Raw genomic sequence first — 20,014 nt, forward strand, 5'->3', positions numbered from 1 at the left:
GATCCCTAATATGTTGCTGGAAAATATTTTTATATCTAATAATTTGATAAATAGAAAGTTCAAAAGAACAGCATTTGTTTGAAATAGAAATCTTTTGTTACATTGTATAAATTTGCACTGTCACTTTTGATCAATTCAATGCTTCCTCGCAGAATAAAAAGTATTCATTTCTTTAAAAAAAAAAAGTCTTACTGACCCCAGACTTTTGAACGCAAGTGTACATTTAGTAGTATCCTAAAGCTAGCTGTCATACCTGTCCAACAGCCCAGCTGTCTCCAAAGGCCTGTGCGTTGCTGACCTCCATATGTCCGGCTGTGGTCATGTCATTTACTGTTACCATGTCAAAGTTTCCACACAAACCACTCATCTGACCCTAAAAGCACAGTCAAAAACTTTTATAATAAGAGATATGGTTCATACAGTGTAACATTGTACTGCTCATTCAAAGAAAACAACCTCTGACCTTCCATTGGGGTCCAGCACGAATATGTACAGTTGTCTTGCGGTCCCATAAAACAGTCAGATCTTGAGCAGGGAAGTGGACCACAGTGTAGTAGCCCGCACCCCAGAGCTGAAACTCATATCCTCTCCCCACAACAGTAGATGAGCTCTGGAGAACAAGGACAAAACCACTTCAAATCAAACGCCGATTACAGTAAATACAGACTACAAGATATGCAACTCAGAAACAATTACAGTCTCATAGTTTATGAAAGGACAAATGTGCCATTAAACAGCTGAAGATGGTTATGTCTTGTACTCACAGGTTTACCAGACTTATCACTGAAGTAGATTTTGGTGAGGCCAACATAGATGAGCAGGTACTTCATGCAAACAATCCCACTTTCGTAGCAATCTTTATTTTGAGCCATGATGGACACCTCAATATCACCAACACTCTACATTTAGACACAAGATTAACACAAGTGTGCATTCAATATATGACGCTTTGTCATCTCTGTTGAAAAACAACACTTCCTTAAAGGCGAACCAGCATAACCAAACAGAACCAGTGAAAAATTTCCAACGAAAATGAGTTTAATATGATGAAGTTGACCCCTAATAAAAGTTTCCAAAAGGTTTTTCAAAACTCTCCCACCCCTCATTGCACCTCAGCCCCAATCTATCATTGGATGTTAAACTATCATTTAAGTGTTTGTAAGGTTTATACATTTTTTATTCAGCAAGGGCACATTAAATTGATCAAATGTGACAGTCAAGACATATACAATGTTACAAAAGACTCTATTCATCAAAGAATCCTGAAAATATACATATTTATATATATATATATATCGTTTTCCACAAAAATATGATGCAACACAACTGTTTTCAACATTGATAATAACAAGAAAAATGGTCACACTTTAGATTAGGGTCCAATTCTCACTAACTACTAACTATAATCTATGACTTTTGCCTCAATAAACGCCTAATTACTGCTAATTAATAGTTAGTAAGGTCGTTGTTAAGTTTAGGTATTGGGTAGGATTAAGGGATGTAAAATAAGGTCATGCAGAATAAAGTATTAATATGTGCTTTATACAGTAAGTACTAGTAAACGCTAAATATCCTTGTAATATGCACGCCAATAAGCAACTAGTTAATAGTGAGAATTGGACCCTAAACTAAAGTGTTAATTAAGCTTAAAAATAAATTCAAAGAAAATTGTAATCATACTTTACAGAATTACTGTTTTTACTGTATTTTTTTTATCAAATAAAAGTCAATAAGAGCATAACAGACTTTTTTCATAAACATAAAAAATCTTTTTAACGGTAGTGTAGTCCCGACCCAATCTCATTCCATTGGTTGAGCAAGAAGCTGACATGTTAACAATGCTTTTAAAGCTCCTCAGAGCCACATTGTTTACACTCTTCAGGAAGTCAACCTATGAATGTCTTAATTATAGATATTAAACTGGGAGAGGAGAAAGTATTTTAAGATAAAAAAAAATAATAATACACATCATATTTAAATAGACAATGCATTTCTGGTACATCAGCTCACTGGCAGTATCATATTATACCTAACAATACCTAGTGTGTTCCCCACGAGGAAAACAGCTTATAAATCATACTGTGATGTTTTTTTTTTTTTTTTTTATGTAAAATGGCAGAAAGTGATGGGTGGTCTGGGATGGGTAGGTTTAGTGGTAGGGATATGTGTGTGTGTGTGTGTGTGTGTGTGTGTGTGTGTGTGTGTGTGTGTCTGGTATGCCCTACATTATGGGGACAACAGGGATAGTAATACCAGTAAATGTTGATCTTATGGGGACATTTGATTGGTCCCCATGAGGAAAACAGCTTATAAATCATCCTAAATAAAGTGTTTTGAAAATAAAGTAAATAAATTGTGATGGGTAGGTTTAGGGGTAGGGATTGTGTAGGGGGATAGAATACAGTTTGTGCAGTATAAAAATAATTATGTCTCTAGGAAATCCCCATAAAACATGGAAACCAGTGTGTGTGTGTGTGTGTGTGTGTGTGTGTGTGTGTGTGTGTGTGCATCTGATGCAGTCTGTGGGTGTGTGTGTGACTAAAGCCATTTCTTTTTGTCGCGATGGAAAAGTCTGTCCCCCGGGTAGATCAGTAGACTCCTCAGAGAATCAGTGGCCTTTAAGAGACACCAAATTCTATTCACCTGCACCTTAAGCATCCACACACACACAAATCACACACACACACACTCACACAAAACCACACACACACACATGCATACCTGTACACACTTTCTCAGTCATTAAGGGCAGTAGCAGGTTGCATTGCGTAGGCTGATAGGGAACAGATTGCTCTTTGTTATGTGCGGCTCTTTGCTGAGTTTCTGTGCTGGGACTGACATTAACTCTGGCTCCATTACCACAGTCCTGTTCTAATTAAAAATCCCCTCTGATTTTCCCAAGATTAGAGGCGGTAGAAGCAGATCTCTTTTCCTGCTACTTTATACGTCCTTACTGAAGTCCGCAAAGTTTGAGAGCGCACATGCACATACACACTCTTTGGCCATTAGAAAAAATTCTTTGGTTTAAAGGGTGCAACACTTTTAACTGGTAAAACACACTCTTTGTTAAAGACAAGCTGGTAAGAGCCTCTCCACTTGGTCCTAAGACCAGCACACAAGGCACAGATCACCAAATGCAGCAGTTATACAGTTACTCTTACACTTAAGCTTACCCTAAAAAAAAAAAGCACTATTACCACGTTACAAGTCAAGAAGCCATGGTACCATTAATCGCTGACCATTGTGGGCTTTTTAAATGGCTGATGCCTATGTCTACAGTGGAGGGTGGGCAATATACAGTAATGATTGTAACCCAATAATGGTAAATACACTATAAATATCATTCAAAATATGACACTGAAGACTGGCTTCTGAAAATTCAGGTTTGCCATTACAGGAATAAAGTACATTTTAAAATATATTCAAATAGAAAACAGTTCTTTTAAATTGTAATAATATTTCATAATATGTTGCTTTTTTACCGTATTTTTTTGATAAATGCAGCCTTGGTCAACATAAGAGAATTCTTTTTAAAAACATTTTATACAAAGCCTACCAACCGTTAACTTTTGAACAGTAATGTACATGCATAACATTTCTGAAATTAAATGAATGCTTCTTTCAGACAATATTTACTTATATTTACTTTACTAATAATTCACAAATGAATTGCCCATGGTTATAAGCCAATGCCTATGAATCTCAAAAAGGATAAATGTCAGCTGTTTTAAATGTCTATCACTAAAATGTATTTTACTTTTGCCCAAAGTCACAAACACACACACTCAGGAAGTACCTTGACCAGGTAGACTTGGCAGTCACTGACGTAATCATACTCCAGGCCATCAAAAGTGTGGTAATGACGGTCACTGTAAATGGTACATACTGCTGGACATGGTGAATATGTGCAGTTAAAGAACCCACGATGACAAACACTGGAGAGAGAGAGAGAGAGAGACCAAATGAAACTACTTAAAACATACATCATACACTGGTAATTCTGCAGTTATTGAAAAATTATATTCTTCTAACTATATTTCATCTGTTTTGAAATATTTATCACGTTCTGATCATGGCCTTCATCAACCTTTAAGTGGATTTTTTAATGTGTGATGGCGTTAATTATTGACTTGTGAGGACATCATTTAGAAAATGTTAGATACAATAGTTTAGTGTCTGTAAGGTTTATTTGTTTGTTTAAAAAAAAGTCACTTATGCTTCATTTATTTGATTAACATACAGTGAAAACAGTGATATTGTGATATATTAATAAAATATGAATAAAACTTTCTATTACAATATATTTTCAAAGGTAATTTATTCCTGTGATGGCAAAGCTGAACTTTCAGCATCATTACGATGTGACAGTCTTCAGCGAAATATAATATCGCTAGTTACATAGGTAACTGTGGTTCTGTGAATTCCGGATGACCTCCAGAGGCAATGCTTAAGCACTAGTGGATTATCGCAGTGCCAGCTAGATAGGTCGAGGTAAGCCTTGCACATTCCGAGTGACACATAATTCTGGCTGTCATTCAGAATTCATAGAAACACAGTTACATACGTAACTAGCACTCCGTTTCATTCTTCCTGGCCTCCAGAGGCGGTGCTTAAGCACTAGTGGATGACTCCTAATAACAGTCATAAGGAGCAACCTTAACTATTTTTAGAAAAATATATAAGGTTGCTCCTGAAGAACTGCTAATCTGACAGCTTCAGGGGTTGGAACGTTGAACTTGTAGAAGTGGGTAAAATACAGGGAGAAGCCCAAGTAGCAGCTGCACAGATATCTGCCATAGATACTCCTCTAAAAGCAGTCCAAGGTATAGACAGCCCTAATGGAATGACCAGAGATACTTCCTGACAGAGGCTTTTGGGCTTTCTTGTATGCCATAATGATCCCCTCCAGAATCCAATTTGACAATCTCTGCTTATATACAGATACAGCAGCCCCTATAATTCTGAGCACTAACATAACAAACAAAAAGCTGATCTGTTAGTCTAAGGTTAATGGTAGCCGCCACATAGCACCTAAAGGCTCACAAAGGACACAAAAGGTGATCTCCTGACTGATTGAGAAGCAGACTGAAAAGTAGCTAAATTGATCGACTGATTTATAAACTGAGGAAGCATAACTTTAGGTATAAAAGATGGATTTGGTTGAAGCACAGCGTCAGAATCATCCGGCAGCCAACGCATGCATAACTCAATTGCAATTGCAATTGCCTTTCTCTTGGCTTCCCCTGGGATGCCTAGAAAGAGCATCTGCTACCCGATTACTCGACCCCGGAAAGTGAACTGCCCTCTGCGATGCTAATCGAGTAAGAGACCATGTTAGAATCTTGTGAGTGAACGAACTGGAGATCAACGGGCACAAATACCCCTGTGATTCCACGTTACCCCCCACCCAAAGAGGGAAGCATCAGTTGTGACCACCTCTCGACGAGAAGGGTACACCTGACATCAGAAACTCCCAGCGATTCCATGGTGTCAATGTCTGAATACAACGGTGTGAGACAACAGTCAACTAATGACGATGTCTGGCAGGGTTCAAATGCAAACTGTTGTTCCATCACTGGAGAGGCCTGAGGTGGAGCAAGCCAAGTGGAATCACAAGAGTGGCAGCATTCTGCATCCCAAAAAGTTGTAACAACACTCTGTATGGCATGCTCGCTCCCAGCCGGAAACGAGCAAGGAGCCATAGAATATTGTGTGGCAGACATTGTACAGGAGTCCAGAGTCATTCCAATGTAAGTAATTGTTTGCACTGGAATCAGGCAACACTTTACTTTGTTTAATGCGAGACCTAGCGCTCCAAAAGCAGTCTGGTGTTGTGGACAGCTTGCCGTCTTGTGGGGGCACAAAGCTGCCAGTCATCCAAATAAGGCAGGATTTGCATCCCCCTTGACCATAGCGGATACAGAGCTGCAGTCATGTACCTTGTGAAGACACGAGGGGCCAGAGACAGACCATATGGTAGGACCTTGAATTGGTAGGCCTGTTCTTGAAACTGAATTAAAGAACCTAACTGTAATGGAGCAACAATCGGAACATGAAAATAAGGATCTTTCAAATCAATGATTGCAAACCAATCTTCCTCAATGACAGACCAAAGAACTCCGACTGCATCTAACATCCGGAAGGGACGAGTTTTCTGGAACAAGTTTAGATGACTTTAATCAGTTTAGATGATGAAAACCACTGTCCTTCTTTTGAACAAGGAAGTAAGTTGAGTAAAAACCATGTCTGTGAGGGTAAATCCTTTATATGGCTTCCTTCTTCAACAGAGAACAAATTTCCTCAGAGGATCCCCCATCACATTAGAGACAATCCTTGAAAACTTTGGGGGCTGGCATCGAAACTGCAGAGCATACACCTTGCTCAGTGTAGTCCAATCCCAAGGGTATACTATTGTCTCTTTCCAGTACTGCAGGTGTAGTCTTGAAAAACCCAACCACTTCAAGATTTATTTGTGCGACTTTTAACAGCAGTGGGGGGAAGGGGCGCTGACGTGGACTCCCTGGCAACTGCCACTGATAAGGTCAAACCCTCAAGTGTCCTCAGCAGCACAGGGTCTAGTAAACCCTGAGGCTGTGGAGTAGGACGTTGGCGGAATCGTTGCTCTGGCATTGCAAAGCGATGACGAGCCTGAGTGGCCGGCACCGTAAAAGCAGAATTTTACTGAGCCAGTTGACTCACCCAAATAGTATGCGGATACTATTCTATTATTCTACTATTCTATACTATGGCACACTACCGTCTATGCCATAGACGGTAGTGTGCGAGCAGTCTTTGCTTAGGTGCATTAGACCCCACAAGGGCATTAAAAAATCCTTGCCTGGTGGCATAGCAAAGTTAGGTCCAGCTGAAAAACACTAGCCACCGAACAGTATCAAGTATTGCTACTACGCGATTGCTACCGAGAGGGACCCCCATCAGGATTGTGGAGGTGATCACTATGGCATACAAGAAAGCCCAAAAGCCCCTGCTGGGAGGTATTTATTGTCATTCCACTCGGGCTGTGCAGGACCGGATTTACCTCGTATTGTGACATAGGCAAAAGCAAATTTTGGGCCCCCCACACCCGCTACTTTTAATAAAGGAAATGGGGCTCAAATTAAGTTTTTGTCCAGTGAATGTCTTGTTTTTTTGTCATTAGAATGGCTTCATCTGAGGCAGTCAGTCTATCATGTCACATTTTCATCAGCTTAAAGGTTATGAAGATTATTGTAGCTGTAGCAATTTTTTTCTGACATTTGGCCAAAATCTCACATTATAATGTAGCGCTCAAGCGGCAACATTCTAATCTGAAAAATGAAGCCTACCCGGAAGTGCGAAAAACTGCAATACATCGAAAATCCGCTAGAGGGAGGTCCCAAAAGGGAGCAAATGTCCATAGACCACCATGTTAAAATGTCCGTTTTCACAGCATAAATTCATGTTTTTACAGGTTGGTCCCATGGACTTTTATTGTATTTTTCGATAGGTTCCGAGTGCCTGACAACTGTGAGGGGGGTGAATTTTTTTCTAACTCATTAGTTTAGATCGTATTTAGATATAAAATGTATGACAAATAAGGGCGTGGTTAACTTTGATTGACAGCTGATAACGAGCATAGGCTGCTCCAAGGAGAATGACAACATAAGAAGCGCCATTTTTTTAATATACAGTTGCAATATAATACTACTGTTTTTGTATCATGAAATGTAGTTTTAAGAGTTTTTCAGGCGAGAATGTAGTTGTTTAAAGCTCAAATCTGTGGTTAATTTATAAAGATTTATGAAAATTGTATCCAGGTTGTGAGATCCAGACGATCACCGGGCGCTCGGCGCTCATGTACCCCGCCTGGAACAGCCTTTCCTCGGCTAGTCGTTCTGACATTTGCCGCTGACTCTGGCGTCTCTGTAGTGGTTAAACATGAGATATAATTCGTCTTGTGTATATCTAACGGGCGATTTTTGGTCTCGTGAATCTATAATTTGTTCCCTGGCCAATCGTTTTGGCTGAGGGGAAGTTTCATAACTTTATAAGGTATTTAACTTTACCGTTGTATGGTTAGAGAGCGCTGACTTTGTATGTTTGACTGAATTGTTTGCTTTATTTGTATAGCTTCTTGGTACCATTTACTTATACTTTTATAATGGCTAATATTGATACAACTGAAATTAAACAAAAAGAGACTGGGTTGAGTTTTGTCATTTAAAATTTTAATACAACGAAGATGATCTGTATAATGTTGTTTACTGCAACATCTGTTGTTTAGTACAAATGCACATATTGCCTGGACCATATTAAAATGTTTAATATTTTTATATTATATTTAAACGAGAAGAGGCAGGTTTGTGTTTTACATTTCGTTTTGTTAGGCAAACGTTTTATGCAGTGAATATAATCAATACGCGTTGCCTGAACCACATTTGTGTGGCTATAATGTTTAAGATTTCTTTAAATGAAAACGAAAAGAGTTAGTATGGTGTTTTATAACATATTTCGTTGCCTAAAATATACATACAAAGATAACCGGAGTAGCAGAGCGAGCTGAGTGACGCGCGCTGTTCTGTACTTGGAACAACCGGACTCGCGTCCTTTACCCATATATGGATTGGCCAGAAGGTGGGCGGGGTTAGGATTTCCCAAGATTTTCCAAGATGGCGCCGCCCATACCCCCCATAAACGGCTTCAAAACCGTTCTTCAGAAAGTCTATGGGTGACGTCACAGAAGCTTTGTCCATATTTTTTACAGTCTATGGTAGCGCTACACACAGGCTATTTTAGCTGTGACTCGACGACAAATACAGGACACTCAAATACATTCTCCACTCCTCAAATACATAAAAGATTACCCTTTATCTACAAAGTGTTACTTAAGTAATGAAAATGCTGTACTTATTCAAAGAACCAGTTCTTTATTTACCCTTGCATCGTAAATAAGCGGAGACTCTCCAAACTGCTCGTGGCACTTCATTCACGATAGAGATGGGGCAGTGTTATGAGGTATGACTGACAGTTTGAGGAGGCAATGGAGTTACGAGATTTGGTCACAAGCTCTTTTTAATACTTCTCATTAGTTAAATATTTGCAAAACTCACAGACAGACATAAAGGGTGACCATAGTAATGATTTATGTTAAAAATTACGATATTTAATTTTTTTGTAATTTACAGTATAAAGTATTTGTCTTACATAGTTTTAGCATTAAAGTGAAATAATAATAATAACAATAATTACAAAAATATTATTTCTCCTCATTGTAATTGGGCCCCTCCTGGACGTGTGAGCATAGGCATGTACCTAGAATGCCTATGCATAAATCCGGTCCTGGGGCTGTGTCTACATCTAGGGCTGCTTTTAGAGGAGTCTATATGGCGGCTATATGTGCAGAGGCTACTAGGGCTTCTCCCTGTATTTTTTTCCGCTTCTACAATTTAAAACATTGCTACCCCTCAAGCTGACAGATTAGTAGTTCTTCAGGAAAAACCTTGACTATTTTTCAGGTGAGTGGCATTCTTCATGACTGATATTAGGAGTCATCCACTAGTGCTTAAGCACCGCTTCTGGCAGGCAGGGGGAATGAAACTGTGGTTCTGTGAATTCCAAATGACCGACGGAGTTATTAGTCACTCGGAATGCATGAGTAAGGTGTACCATATTTGTACACCCGAATTCCACTATTTAAATTTAAAATGGTTCTTAGGAAAATTGCAATGTAGAATTTTCCTGATTTTAACACTTTTTATAAATTAAAAAAGTAAAAAGGTCCGGGTAGAGGACAAGCCCAAACCAAATAATTCTCTCCAATGTAACTTTTCAACACTCTTAATTAGGAAAGAGCTATTAGGTATAAGAGACACACAAAAAAAATGTTGAAAGCTCTTACAATCTGTCCTAATACATTTCCCCTTTCTTTAAAATCATGCTAGGGAATAGAAAAAGCTCCACTAACTGAAGAATCGCCCATTAACAGGAAACAGACTTATGGAAGCTAAGCTAAAAAAATAAAAATAAATAAAAAACACACTGACCAGCGGTAGCACGGAGTGTCCACTGTCTCTCCTGGGAGATACTCTAGACCGAGCCATGCACAGGGGCAGTTCTCTGGGTAATAGCAGTCTCCATTATGAATCACTAGCCTGTACCAATTAAAGAAGATGGTGTAATATTACATGCTCTGGTGTCAATAGACATGCATACTTTTCAAAACATTTGTTCCAAATGCAAAAAAGAAAGTGATTACCCAGCAGGACATCCACATCCTGGTACACATGGGGTCATGGGAGGGCAGGTCAGGTTCAGCATCAGGTTTCGACAGGTGAGTTCACAGGCCATGCCCACACCTGAAGGTCCACGCCCACTCTGACCCCTGCAGCTGTAGTAGACTTTACCATTTGGACAATCTCCTCTCTCAGGCTCTGAAAAAAATGGATGGAGAGAGAATGGTTAAAGGAATAGTTCACTTCAAATTGAAAATTCTGTCATCATTTACTCACCCTCAAGTTGTTTTAAACCTGTATGAATTTCTTTCTTCTGCTGAACACAAAAGAAGATATTTTGAAGAATGTCGGTAACCAGACAGTTGATGTACTCCATTGACTCCCACAGTAGGAAAAAAAATACTAGGGAAGTCAATGGGGTCCATCAACTGTTTGGTTACCGACATTCTTCAGAATATCTTCTTTTGTGTTTAGCAGAAGAAAGAAATTCATACTGGTTTAAAACAACTTAAGTAAATGAGTAAATGATGACAGAATTTTCATTTTGAAGTGAACTATTCCTTTAAACGAAACTGTATAGGGAACTCAAGTGGTGCTTGCTCATGCAAAAGTTGTTTTAATGCATTGGTTTGAGGTTTCTAGGTGGTTCTCTAGATATGACTCCTAGTTTCAGTGTGTGGTTTTTTTTTTCACCTGTTTTATCACTAGTCTGACTCAACTTTCCACTCACCTCAATAAGACACATGATGTGAGGTGTCATTTAAAACAATGAAGAAAGAGTTACGTGCCGAAGTATAACAATTTGAGTTAGTGGTCTGTGTTCAAACTCATAATAGTGATGACTGCACCACTAATAATTATCAAAAGGAATTAGGGTTAACAGGCAACCAGTTTAATCTAAAGTCAAAAAACAAGTAATGGACAATACATTAATAATGCAGCCACCTGAATACTATTGAAATCAAATTTACTATTTAAATTTACTATTACTATTTCAAATCACAGCCATATTTAGCAAATGAGCAATGTCTTACAATTTATCACTGAAAAAAAAGAAAGAAAAAAATCGGCAAGCAAATAAGCAAAAAGTGGAATTTGGTCTTTCCCCAAGTCTCCCTCTTTCTTTGTGCATGTGTATCTGAGTATCTGCGGTTCAGATCTGTCAGGCATTCAGTTTGCTCAATGTGTTACCTCTGAGGAATGTACTGCTGACTATCTAAGATGAAAACACTCTTTTCCAGGGGAAGGCAGAGGTAAAGGGCAATAGAAGGAGACTGATGAAATGGAGCAAGAAAAAGTAAAAAGTAAAAGTTTACCTTTTTCTTCTGGCACACACTCCATTCGGCCATTTCTGCAGAGACTAAAGAAAAAGACAAATCGAAATATACATTACCAACATACATATACAGTATATACATATTCTTATGTAATGGATAATCTAATTTTAACAATTTTAGCATTTTAACAGTCTGCAAGACTTTTGAAAGAAGTGTCTTATCACCAAGGCTGCATTTATTTGATCAAAAATACAGTAATGTTGTGTAATATGATTCTGAAATAAAATGTATAATATAAATTAAATTCACTGTTTTCTATCTGAATATATTTTAAAATATAATTTATTCCTGTGATGTAAAGCTGAATTTTCAGCATCATTATTCCAGTCTTCAGTCACATGATCCTTCAAAAATCATTCTAATATGCTGATTGGGTGCTCAAGAAAAATATCTTATTAATATTATTATTCTGAACACATTGATTTCAGGATTTTTCGATGAACAGACATTTCAAACGAACATCATTTATTTGAAATGATTATTTAAATCTTTTGTAACACTGTAAATATCTAGCAAATGACCAAAGCTTTATAATTTATCATTGGTAAATTCTAGAAAAAGTCAAACTGACAAGCAAAAAAAGTGGCATTTGCTCTCTCTTGTTTTGTATATAACATACCAGTACATACACATTTTGTCTTTTGTCTATTTCTTCTATTTTTATATATTTTTATTATCTGTCTTGTCGCTGTCATTCTGTCTGTGCTGTGGAAGCTTCTGTCACTAGGACAAATTCCCCATACTTGGCAATAAAGCTCATTCTGATTTTGATTCTGATTGAAAGTCTTTACTGTCACTTTGGGAAAGTTATTGCATAATGTATCAGACTAGCAAACCTACTTGTAGCTATAAATCTGTACGTGTTTGACAACAAAATCCTCCATGTCCACACACTCACCATGGTCCAGATGAACTGAAGGACACTTCACCAGGCTGAAACACCGAACCCATGAAGTAACAGTGACACTGGGAGCTGAAATTAAACCCAAAACAGTTAAAAAAAGGAAAAATATGTCCATTTCAATGCTAGCGTTCAGACATTACAAGGTGGTATTGGTGTTTGGTGTATTCAGACGTACAGCAGCACACAGCGCTGGCGAGTGTGATCGTAGAATGATCCCTCATTGCAGCTGCATCCTTCAGCACAGTCACCATCACACACTTCAGCACTGCTGATTGACTGACATGTCCTCCCGCATGCTGATGTGCACGGGTGATACATCATCCCACCTAAACACACCATACCTACACACATACACGCATAGACAAATTACTTCCTGAACATACTTGTGTAATAGATAGTTGTAAAGACAAATACATGTAGGGATGACCAACGAACCGCACTCAGAGACATGCGCTCTGAAGTTGATGGTGATGTGATGCTTGCTGCAGATGTATGCATAGTGGGATAGAGCAGTGCAGAGGCAGACGCTGCCACATCGACAGGCCTGGTAGCGGCACTGCTGGTGGTACACGCTGGGACTAACATATGCATGGCATGGCGCAAACACTTCCTCCACTAGCACATCACACTGGGCAGCATAAAACACTGAAACAAAACACCTTTTCAGCATCATGCATGAATTTCTAGAAATGTTTTGGAGGCTACAGAGTGTGCAATTTTTCTCTTTTTTTGTACCTGATTCTTTGGACAAGCAAAAGGATTAACATATATACCATTTTGTTGGTTCATTTCACAGGGGTCGATAATGGGTATGTTGACAGGGCTAATGCATGCTGAAGACACTTTCCAGGCGTTGACGTGTAGCTGTGGAGTTCCTTCAATCATGCCTGCAGGAGAACTGGAGAGTAAAAACACATTTACTTAGTTCTTCACACAAGTCCAAGAACTACATAATGATACTGAGAGACATTTAAAATGTTTTGCAGAAAGAAATTCAGAGGATCCGTCTCCGTTTCTCACAGGAAATCATCCCGTAGGTTTCCGTTGAGGGTCCCGCAGATGCCAAGAGTGGAGCCCATCCAGGTGCTGTCCAACTGAAGGTAGATTCGTCCACCCTGCCAATCGTACTGAAACCTCAGGCCAAAGACAGATCGCAGACCCACAAACAGAGATGTCAACCGGCGCACGTTCACCATGTCTAATAAACAAACAGAAATAAAGAAATAGGAAATACATTTTTAATCAAATTTATTCTAATTTTATGTCTTTTTTAATCAAATGTGTTCTAATTTTATTTATTTTAATTATTATCTATGTAGTAGACACAATTTTATTACTACTTAGGTGGCAGAAATATTTTAATAGGTAATTGTAATATTTTTGGTTACATATATATGTATATTTTAACTCATTTAACTCTCAAATTACATTTAACTGCATTTCTAGGTTCAGTATTTAACCTGGAAATGAGAAATAAAGCAAAATGACCCATAGTAAAAATGAGAAAATTAGATAAGAACTGGTTTAGATTACGAAAATTAGGACGGTCCCTCACAGTCTTGTTTTCATTTGCAGCAAATTAAATATGGCATCTACCTTGACTAAGGTATAAGAAACATTTTCTATTAAAGCGGCCCAGTACCGATGTAAAACGGAGAACCTGTCCTTACCATCTGAGTAAGGCAAATTGACAGCCATACTAGCCCCAATGACAACTTCCCCCTCTCTTGTGAGAGTGAGCTGTCTGCTGACATCTTCATCCACCACCAGAGCCACTGAGTGGATGCAGGAGTGTTCCTGAGACTGAGAGACAAGAGCCTCAATTAAACACACACAAGACAACTCTGATCAGACACATTTCCAGACGCACTCTTTTTACCTCTCCACAGGCAGTGTACTGTAGTGTGACAGTAAACTTGGTGCTGCCACGGCTCTTCACTAGCACATACTGGCAAGAGCCCATGTGCATGAAGATCCGCCCATCGAATGTTGTCACATGCGTGTCACCCATTACTGTGCATTCCGCTAGGGGTTGAAAAAATCATATTATTCTAAAATAATCTTTGAATACACACTCATTTTGTAAGTTACAGAGCTCGTAAGGAGACATGGTGATGAAAAAATTTGACGGAATGAAAATTGATATTTAAATGCTTTTGCATTTGCTCGCAAAAATGTTGCGTTCGCCCCCCCAAAAAAAGTGCGTTTGCTCTCAAAACTTTGAAACTTTGTGTTAAAAGCCAAGAAACTTTGCGTTAAACTTAAATAAAATGCCTAGTTTAATGGTTTGGTATGGTATTATGTAAAACTGTCCGATACAAAGGTTGTTATTTACCAGTGCAATTGTTTTCAGTGCAGTTCCACACTCCTCCCATACAGACACTGAAAATGTAATTCACATTAGATGGATTCACTCATGAATTCAACACATTTGATAAGGAACCGGGTTTTCTATTATCAACTACTGTGATTATCAACTGGTTAAAAAAATGGGAGAAACATATGTTTTATTTAGTGTTTTAGGTGTAAAAGAGAGAAAATTGGATGTTTCTAACCAGACACTGCAGCCCTGCTCCAATACATGACCCAGAGGATATGCTGTACCATGGTACACACAAGGGCACTGAGACACTGCAATACAGGTGCCATTCTGCAAAATCAGACCTGAGAGCAGCCAAACAGAAAGAGAAGCCATGAATGAAACAAGTCAGCTGTAGTCATAAAAATCATACAAAAATTTAAATCATCAACAAATCACTGCAACATGCATTCTGAATTGCCTAAAAGGGCTCATTTGCATTCTCCTCATAATAGCAAACATTCAGGAAAATTAATAATAACACCCCCATTTAAGCATCTGATTATCAGTCTCACCATCTGGGCAGTAGCATCCATCCAGACAGTGTAGATTGGTGCCCAAGCACTCCTTCTCAAAAGTGCATGTTGGCGGGCAGCAGCTGATACAGTCTCTGTGGACAAAACTTTCCTCACATCCGTCCGCTGAAACACAATCATATCACATGACAAGCTGCAAAGTTTATGCCATGTGTTATCTTCATGACAAGAAAGCTGACTAACCGCATGTAGGAAAACTGTCCCTCCATTCTCTGACGGGGTAGCCCACATGAGAACAAGCCCTGGTGTACTCAACCAAAGTCCGACAAAAGGTCTCCTCCTCATCTGATCTGGAAATAAAAAACATTTAAATGTTAATAAACACAAAACAGCCAAAAATACAAATAGTTCTAATAAAAAGATGGGGAAAAAGTCAATACTAAAGAAATCTCTTTTAGTACGGTGATATAAGACTGAATGAAACTGTAAGAGCAGTACAGCTGTTCAACTTGCTCCTGCAATCTGATACTCTTACTGCCTCTTCAATCAACAGTTGAGTCTGAAATTGTTCATAAACTCCAGCAACTATTTCATCACTGTAATCAATACACACACACACACACACACACACACACACACACACACACACACACTTACGAATACTAGTGCAAGCATAATTGCATGCATGCACACACATACATATAGGCTACATATGTTCACAAACATTCTTTCTGCAGCTTTTGCTATATTCAAGATATTTTCATTACTATAATTAACATAATCCTGTTGGAATTGGGAAGTGTAGATTGCAGGAAAGAGGCTAGGGAGAAAAAAACATTCAAGAAGGGAGAGGAAGAGAGAGAGAAAGTCTACTTAAAATCCTAAATGCTATAAAGGGTTTTGAGACCAGCTAGCCAACCAGCTAAACACTAATTTGGACAGACTGAGAGGCCAGTTAGAATAGCTTAATCCAGCTAAGATCAGCAATCCATCTTTAGCTTGTTTTTTTTTTGTTTTTTTTTCAGCAGGCTTCAACTTCAGTTACACCATTTAGACAAAAGCACCACACTTGACTTACACACACATGTCCGAAACACAACTGGCAACAAATGGATTTGGGTCAATGTTCTCATGGCAGGAGATGAAAGGAAAGAAAAGCAATGCACTGCACTTCTCAATGGCATCCTGCTCAGATAACACACAAACAAGCAAAGTTGCTAAAACAGGTTTTAAGGTGGATAACCCAAAATACACTGCATGCAACTGTCACATTTTACTGAATGCACACTCACACTTAAGCATGTATGACTTCTCTTAAACACTCTTGTTTTAAAATATCATACATAATAAGACCCATTTAGCTCAGTTCAAACCCAGAAAGCAGTGTGTACAAGCGTACATCCATATCGGACTCAGATGAGCATGGTCCAGGGAAATCATCATCAACCTGAGGACAGGGTCTCTCCTGGGGCAAATCTACTGCCCAGCTGTTCCCAAATTCAGCAATGTCATCAGAGACTACACCTGAAGATGCAAAATGCAAAGCAATAAAGTCACCATTATAGATTTGCAGCAAATTACATTTTAGCACTGTTTCTTGAGAATTAAACTGTCCCTAAAATGTTACAACTCATCTCTAAATAGAAAACACTGGGCCAGGCCAGGTGTGTTCAAACTGAGTATGCAGCTCTGCTCAGCTTTGATATAATTGTCCTGAATTTGCTGCTGACTGAGATGATAAGTGTGTGTACAGGCCTGTTTGTCTCACCGTGGCTGCTGCTGAGATCATCCGATCCGTCATCATTATAGTTTCCACACAGACCACAAGGCCTTCCTTTGTGTGCTTCGGTCATTTTGAGGTAGACTCCAGAGCTCCCGTCCCACGCCAGAGAGAAGCCAAACGTGCTCTTCACCAGGATGTAGTCAGCCAACCGCTCAATGAAAACATTACGTACTGTCTGTGGCAGACTCAGCCTGAAAACATGCACATGAAACAGACAAACAACACAAGAATTTCGATCATGTTTGATATTGAAATGTGTTGCCATAGGACTTTTTCTGTCATTTTATCATCAGCATGCTATCGTGACCTAAAATCTATTGAAAACCATAAGTGGCCAAGGTTTCTAATGTTTTCCGACAAACCATACACATCAAACAGAGTTATTTATCCCTCCGTCAGTAGATTTATTAATTAGTTTTTTCATTAATTCATCAAAGATTCACAACACATTTGGGGTCAGTAAGATTTTTTTAATGGCTTCAAAAGAAGTCTCTTATGCTCACCAAGGCTGCATTTATTTGATCAAATAACTGTTTTGTATTTGTATTGATTTTAAAGTGTAATTCATTCCTGTAAAGGCAAAGCTGAATTTTCAGCATCATTACTCCAGTCTTCAGAAATCATTCTAATATGGCAATTTGTTAAAAAAAACTTGTGCTGCTTAAATTTTTGTGGAAACTGACATACATTTTTAGGATTCTTTGATGAAAATAGAAGAACAGAACGTCTAGGTTACTAATGTAACCACCGTTCCCTAAAGGAGGGAATGGAGAAGGTATGTCAGAACTGAACTGACAAATTGGTATTTGCTTGAGAGCCCAATCACCTTCCTTCAAGTGTAAACTAAATGAGCCAATGGACATTGGCGTGTGAGATTTGCATCGATCACCCCACCCAGCAAACCGGGTATGTATGGAAGCACGCTTGCATCGCACATTCAAGTTTGCCACTGAGGAGCCGAGACGGTGTGTCCCGGCTGTTCAGCAACGGTACAGCTATTATGGCGACGCGTAACGTCTCTGTTCCCTCCTTCAGGGAACGAGGGTTACATTAGTAACCTAGAAGTTCCCTATCAGTCAGTCATGTTCAACATTGCATCAGAACTGAACTGATGAATTGGGATCCCTACCAAAACGCCACAATTGCAGCCCCTTCCAGCACCCCGCGAAAGCGACCTAATTCCCCCGTATCTGCTGGGGCGGAGAAAGGACAGGACTTACCGCAGAGAGAGTGTTGATCACTGCTGTTCCTTCTGACCCACACAGTGAGACTATTGGATAACACTGGGAAAGCGTTATAGAAAGGGATGCTACGGAGACCACATCCTGTCTGTAGGGAGGTAACGTGGAGATTACACATATGGACTGACCATTAAGGCAGAGCTCCATATGGAAGGTCTCTGAGGAAGATTCAGCCTAGCTATGGTGAAGTTAATATCGAGCAGAGATGGAAGGGCGGGCTCTGCCAAGAGAAAGACATGGGCTCGCCGACAGGGAAGCCATACTGTAAAACAATACACATGTGGGATCACCCGTAGGAGAAATACAACACAATGCACCTAGTCTAGTATAAGGGCTGTCCTTCTGGGCATACACACAAGTGCTAGACCTAGAGTCGGACGCCTCCGTAGCATCTGACTGCCGAGGGTGCTGGAGGAACTTCATGCAGGGTTTACCAGGTGGGGAACTCATCTGTGGAGCAGATAGCGCACGTATCCCGTCCTAGGAGGGGAGTGGTGCTGCAAGCGAGACACCCAGCGGGTCCCCAATGTTACTGGCTACTTGTGGAGAACACATCCTCTACAAGGAGATTGTAAAACCTTGCAAACGTGTTACGTGTCACCCAGCCCGCAGCTCTAAAAATGTCTGCTAGCGAGGCGCCGTGCACCAGCAACACTTCAAGAAGGCCACAGGAGGCGGCACTTTGAGTGGAATGAGCCCTCACCCCAAGGGGGCACGGCTGGTCTTGGGCCGGATATGCCAAGACTATGGTGTCCAATATCCAGTGGGCCAACCTCTGCTTGGAGACAGCCTTTCCCTTCTGCTGGCCTCCATAACAGACAAAGAGCTAGTCTGAGGTCCTGAACCTCTGTGTTCGGTCCACGTACAGACGCAAAGCGCGAACAGGACAGAGCAAAGTGAGGTCAGGGTCTGCCTTCTCTGGGAGCAACGCTTGCAGGTTCACCACCTGATCCCTAAAAGGAGTAGTGGGAACCTTGGGCACGTATCCTGCCCGGGGTCTCAGGATTACGTGAGAGTTGGCCAAGTCTGAATTCTAGGCACGATTCATCAACCGAAAATGCCTGCAGGTCCCCTACCCTCTTAACAGAAGCCAATGCAGTCAGGAGAGCCATCTTAAGAGAAAGGATTTTAAGCTCTACTGACTAAAGTGGTTCAAAGGGCGCTCTCTGTAAGGCTAAGGAGAGGTCCCAAGAGGGTACAAGGTGAGGGCACAAGGTGAGGGCAGGGAGGATTCAGCCTCCTCATGCCCCTCAGGAACCTGATGATCAGGTCATACTTTCCCACAGTCTTACAAATCTACTGCATCGTGATGTGTGCCAATAGCGGCAACATACACTTTCAGGGTGGAGGGAGACAGCCTTTGCTCTAGCCTTTCTTGCAGGAAGGAAGCACAGCTCTGATCTGGCATTTCCGAGGGTCTTCTCGGTGAGAAGAACAACATTCAACAAACAGGTTCCACTTCAGAACATAGGCACGCCTTTTAGAGGGTGTTCTTGCTGAAGTGATAGTGTCTACCACCGCTGGGGGTAGACCACCTAATTCCTCCGCCACAGGGTGCCCCGACTCTGAAAAAGCAAGTCCTTCCTCAGAGGAATGCGCCAGGGAGGGGCTGTCGCGAGGAGCATTAATTCTGGGAACCAGGTCCGGTTGGGCCAGTATGGTGCAACTAGCAAGACCTGCTCCTTGTCCTCCTTGACTTTGCA

At 40.1% G+C, this 20,014-nt stretch overlaps 1 protein-coding gene across 1 annotated transcript in view; it reads right to left on the reverse strand.

Annotated features, from left to right (window-relative positions):
• otogl (otogelin-like) overlaps window positions 1-20,014 on the reverse strand; it is a gene marked incomplete at its 5' end in the record, with an annotated part of 51,333 nt that overhangs the window by 26,030 nt on the left and 5,289 nt on the right. Inside the window, 21 exons of the mRNA XM_084409993.1 lie at window positions 254-373; window positions 464-610; window positions 765-899; window positions 3,797-3,935; window positions 10,023-10,130; window positions 10,235-10,409; window positions 11,528-11,571; window positions 12,447-12,521; window positions 12,628-12,793; window positions 12,888-13,097; window positions 13,226-13,350; window positions 13,473-13,650; window positions 14,123-14,255; window positions 14,332-14,477; window positions 14,788-14,834; window positions 15,008-15,116; window positions 15,327-15,452; window positions 15,531-15,637; window positions 16,366-16,472; window positions 16,687-16,811; window positions 17,056-17,261. Of these exons, the coding sequence (XP_084266119.1) occupies window positions 254-373; window positions 464-610; window positions 765-899; window positions 3,797-3,935; window positions 10,023-10,130; window positions 10,235-10,409; window positions 11,528-11,571; window positions 12,447-12,521; window positions 12,628-12,793; window positions 12,888-13,097; window positions 13,226-13,350; window positions 13,473-13,650; window positions 14,123-14,255; window positions 14,332-14,477; window positions 14,788-14,834; window positions 15,008-15,116; window positions 15,327-15,452; window positions 15,531-15,637; window positions 16,366-16,472; window positions 16,687-16,811; window positions 17,056-17,261 (2,728 nt within the window). The remainder of the gene's footprint in view (window positions 1-253; window positions 374-463; window positions 611-764; window positions 900-3,796; window positions 3,936-10,022; window positions 10,131-10,234; window positions 10,410-11,527; window positions 11,572-12,446; window positions 12,522-12,627; window positions 12,794-12,887; window positions 13,098-13,225; window positions 13,351-13,472; window positions 13,651-14,122; window positions 14,256-14,331; window positions 14,478-14,787; window positions 14,835-15,007; window positions 15,117-15,326; window positions 15,453-15,530; window positions 15,638-16,365; window positions 16,473-16,686; window positions 16,812-17,055; window positions 17,262-20,014) is intronic.

The sequence above is a fragment of the Rutilus rutilus genome (genome assembly GCF_951802725.1).
Source record: "Rutilus rutilus genome assembly, chromosome: 5".
In the NCBI taxonomy this organism is placed as follows: Eukaryota; Metazoa; Chordata; class Actinopteri; order Cypriniformes; family Leuciscidae; genus Rutilus; species Rutilus rutilus.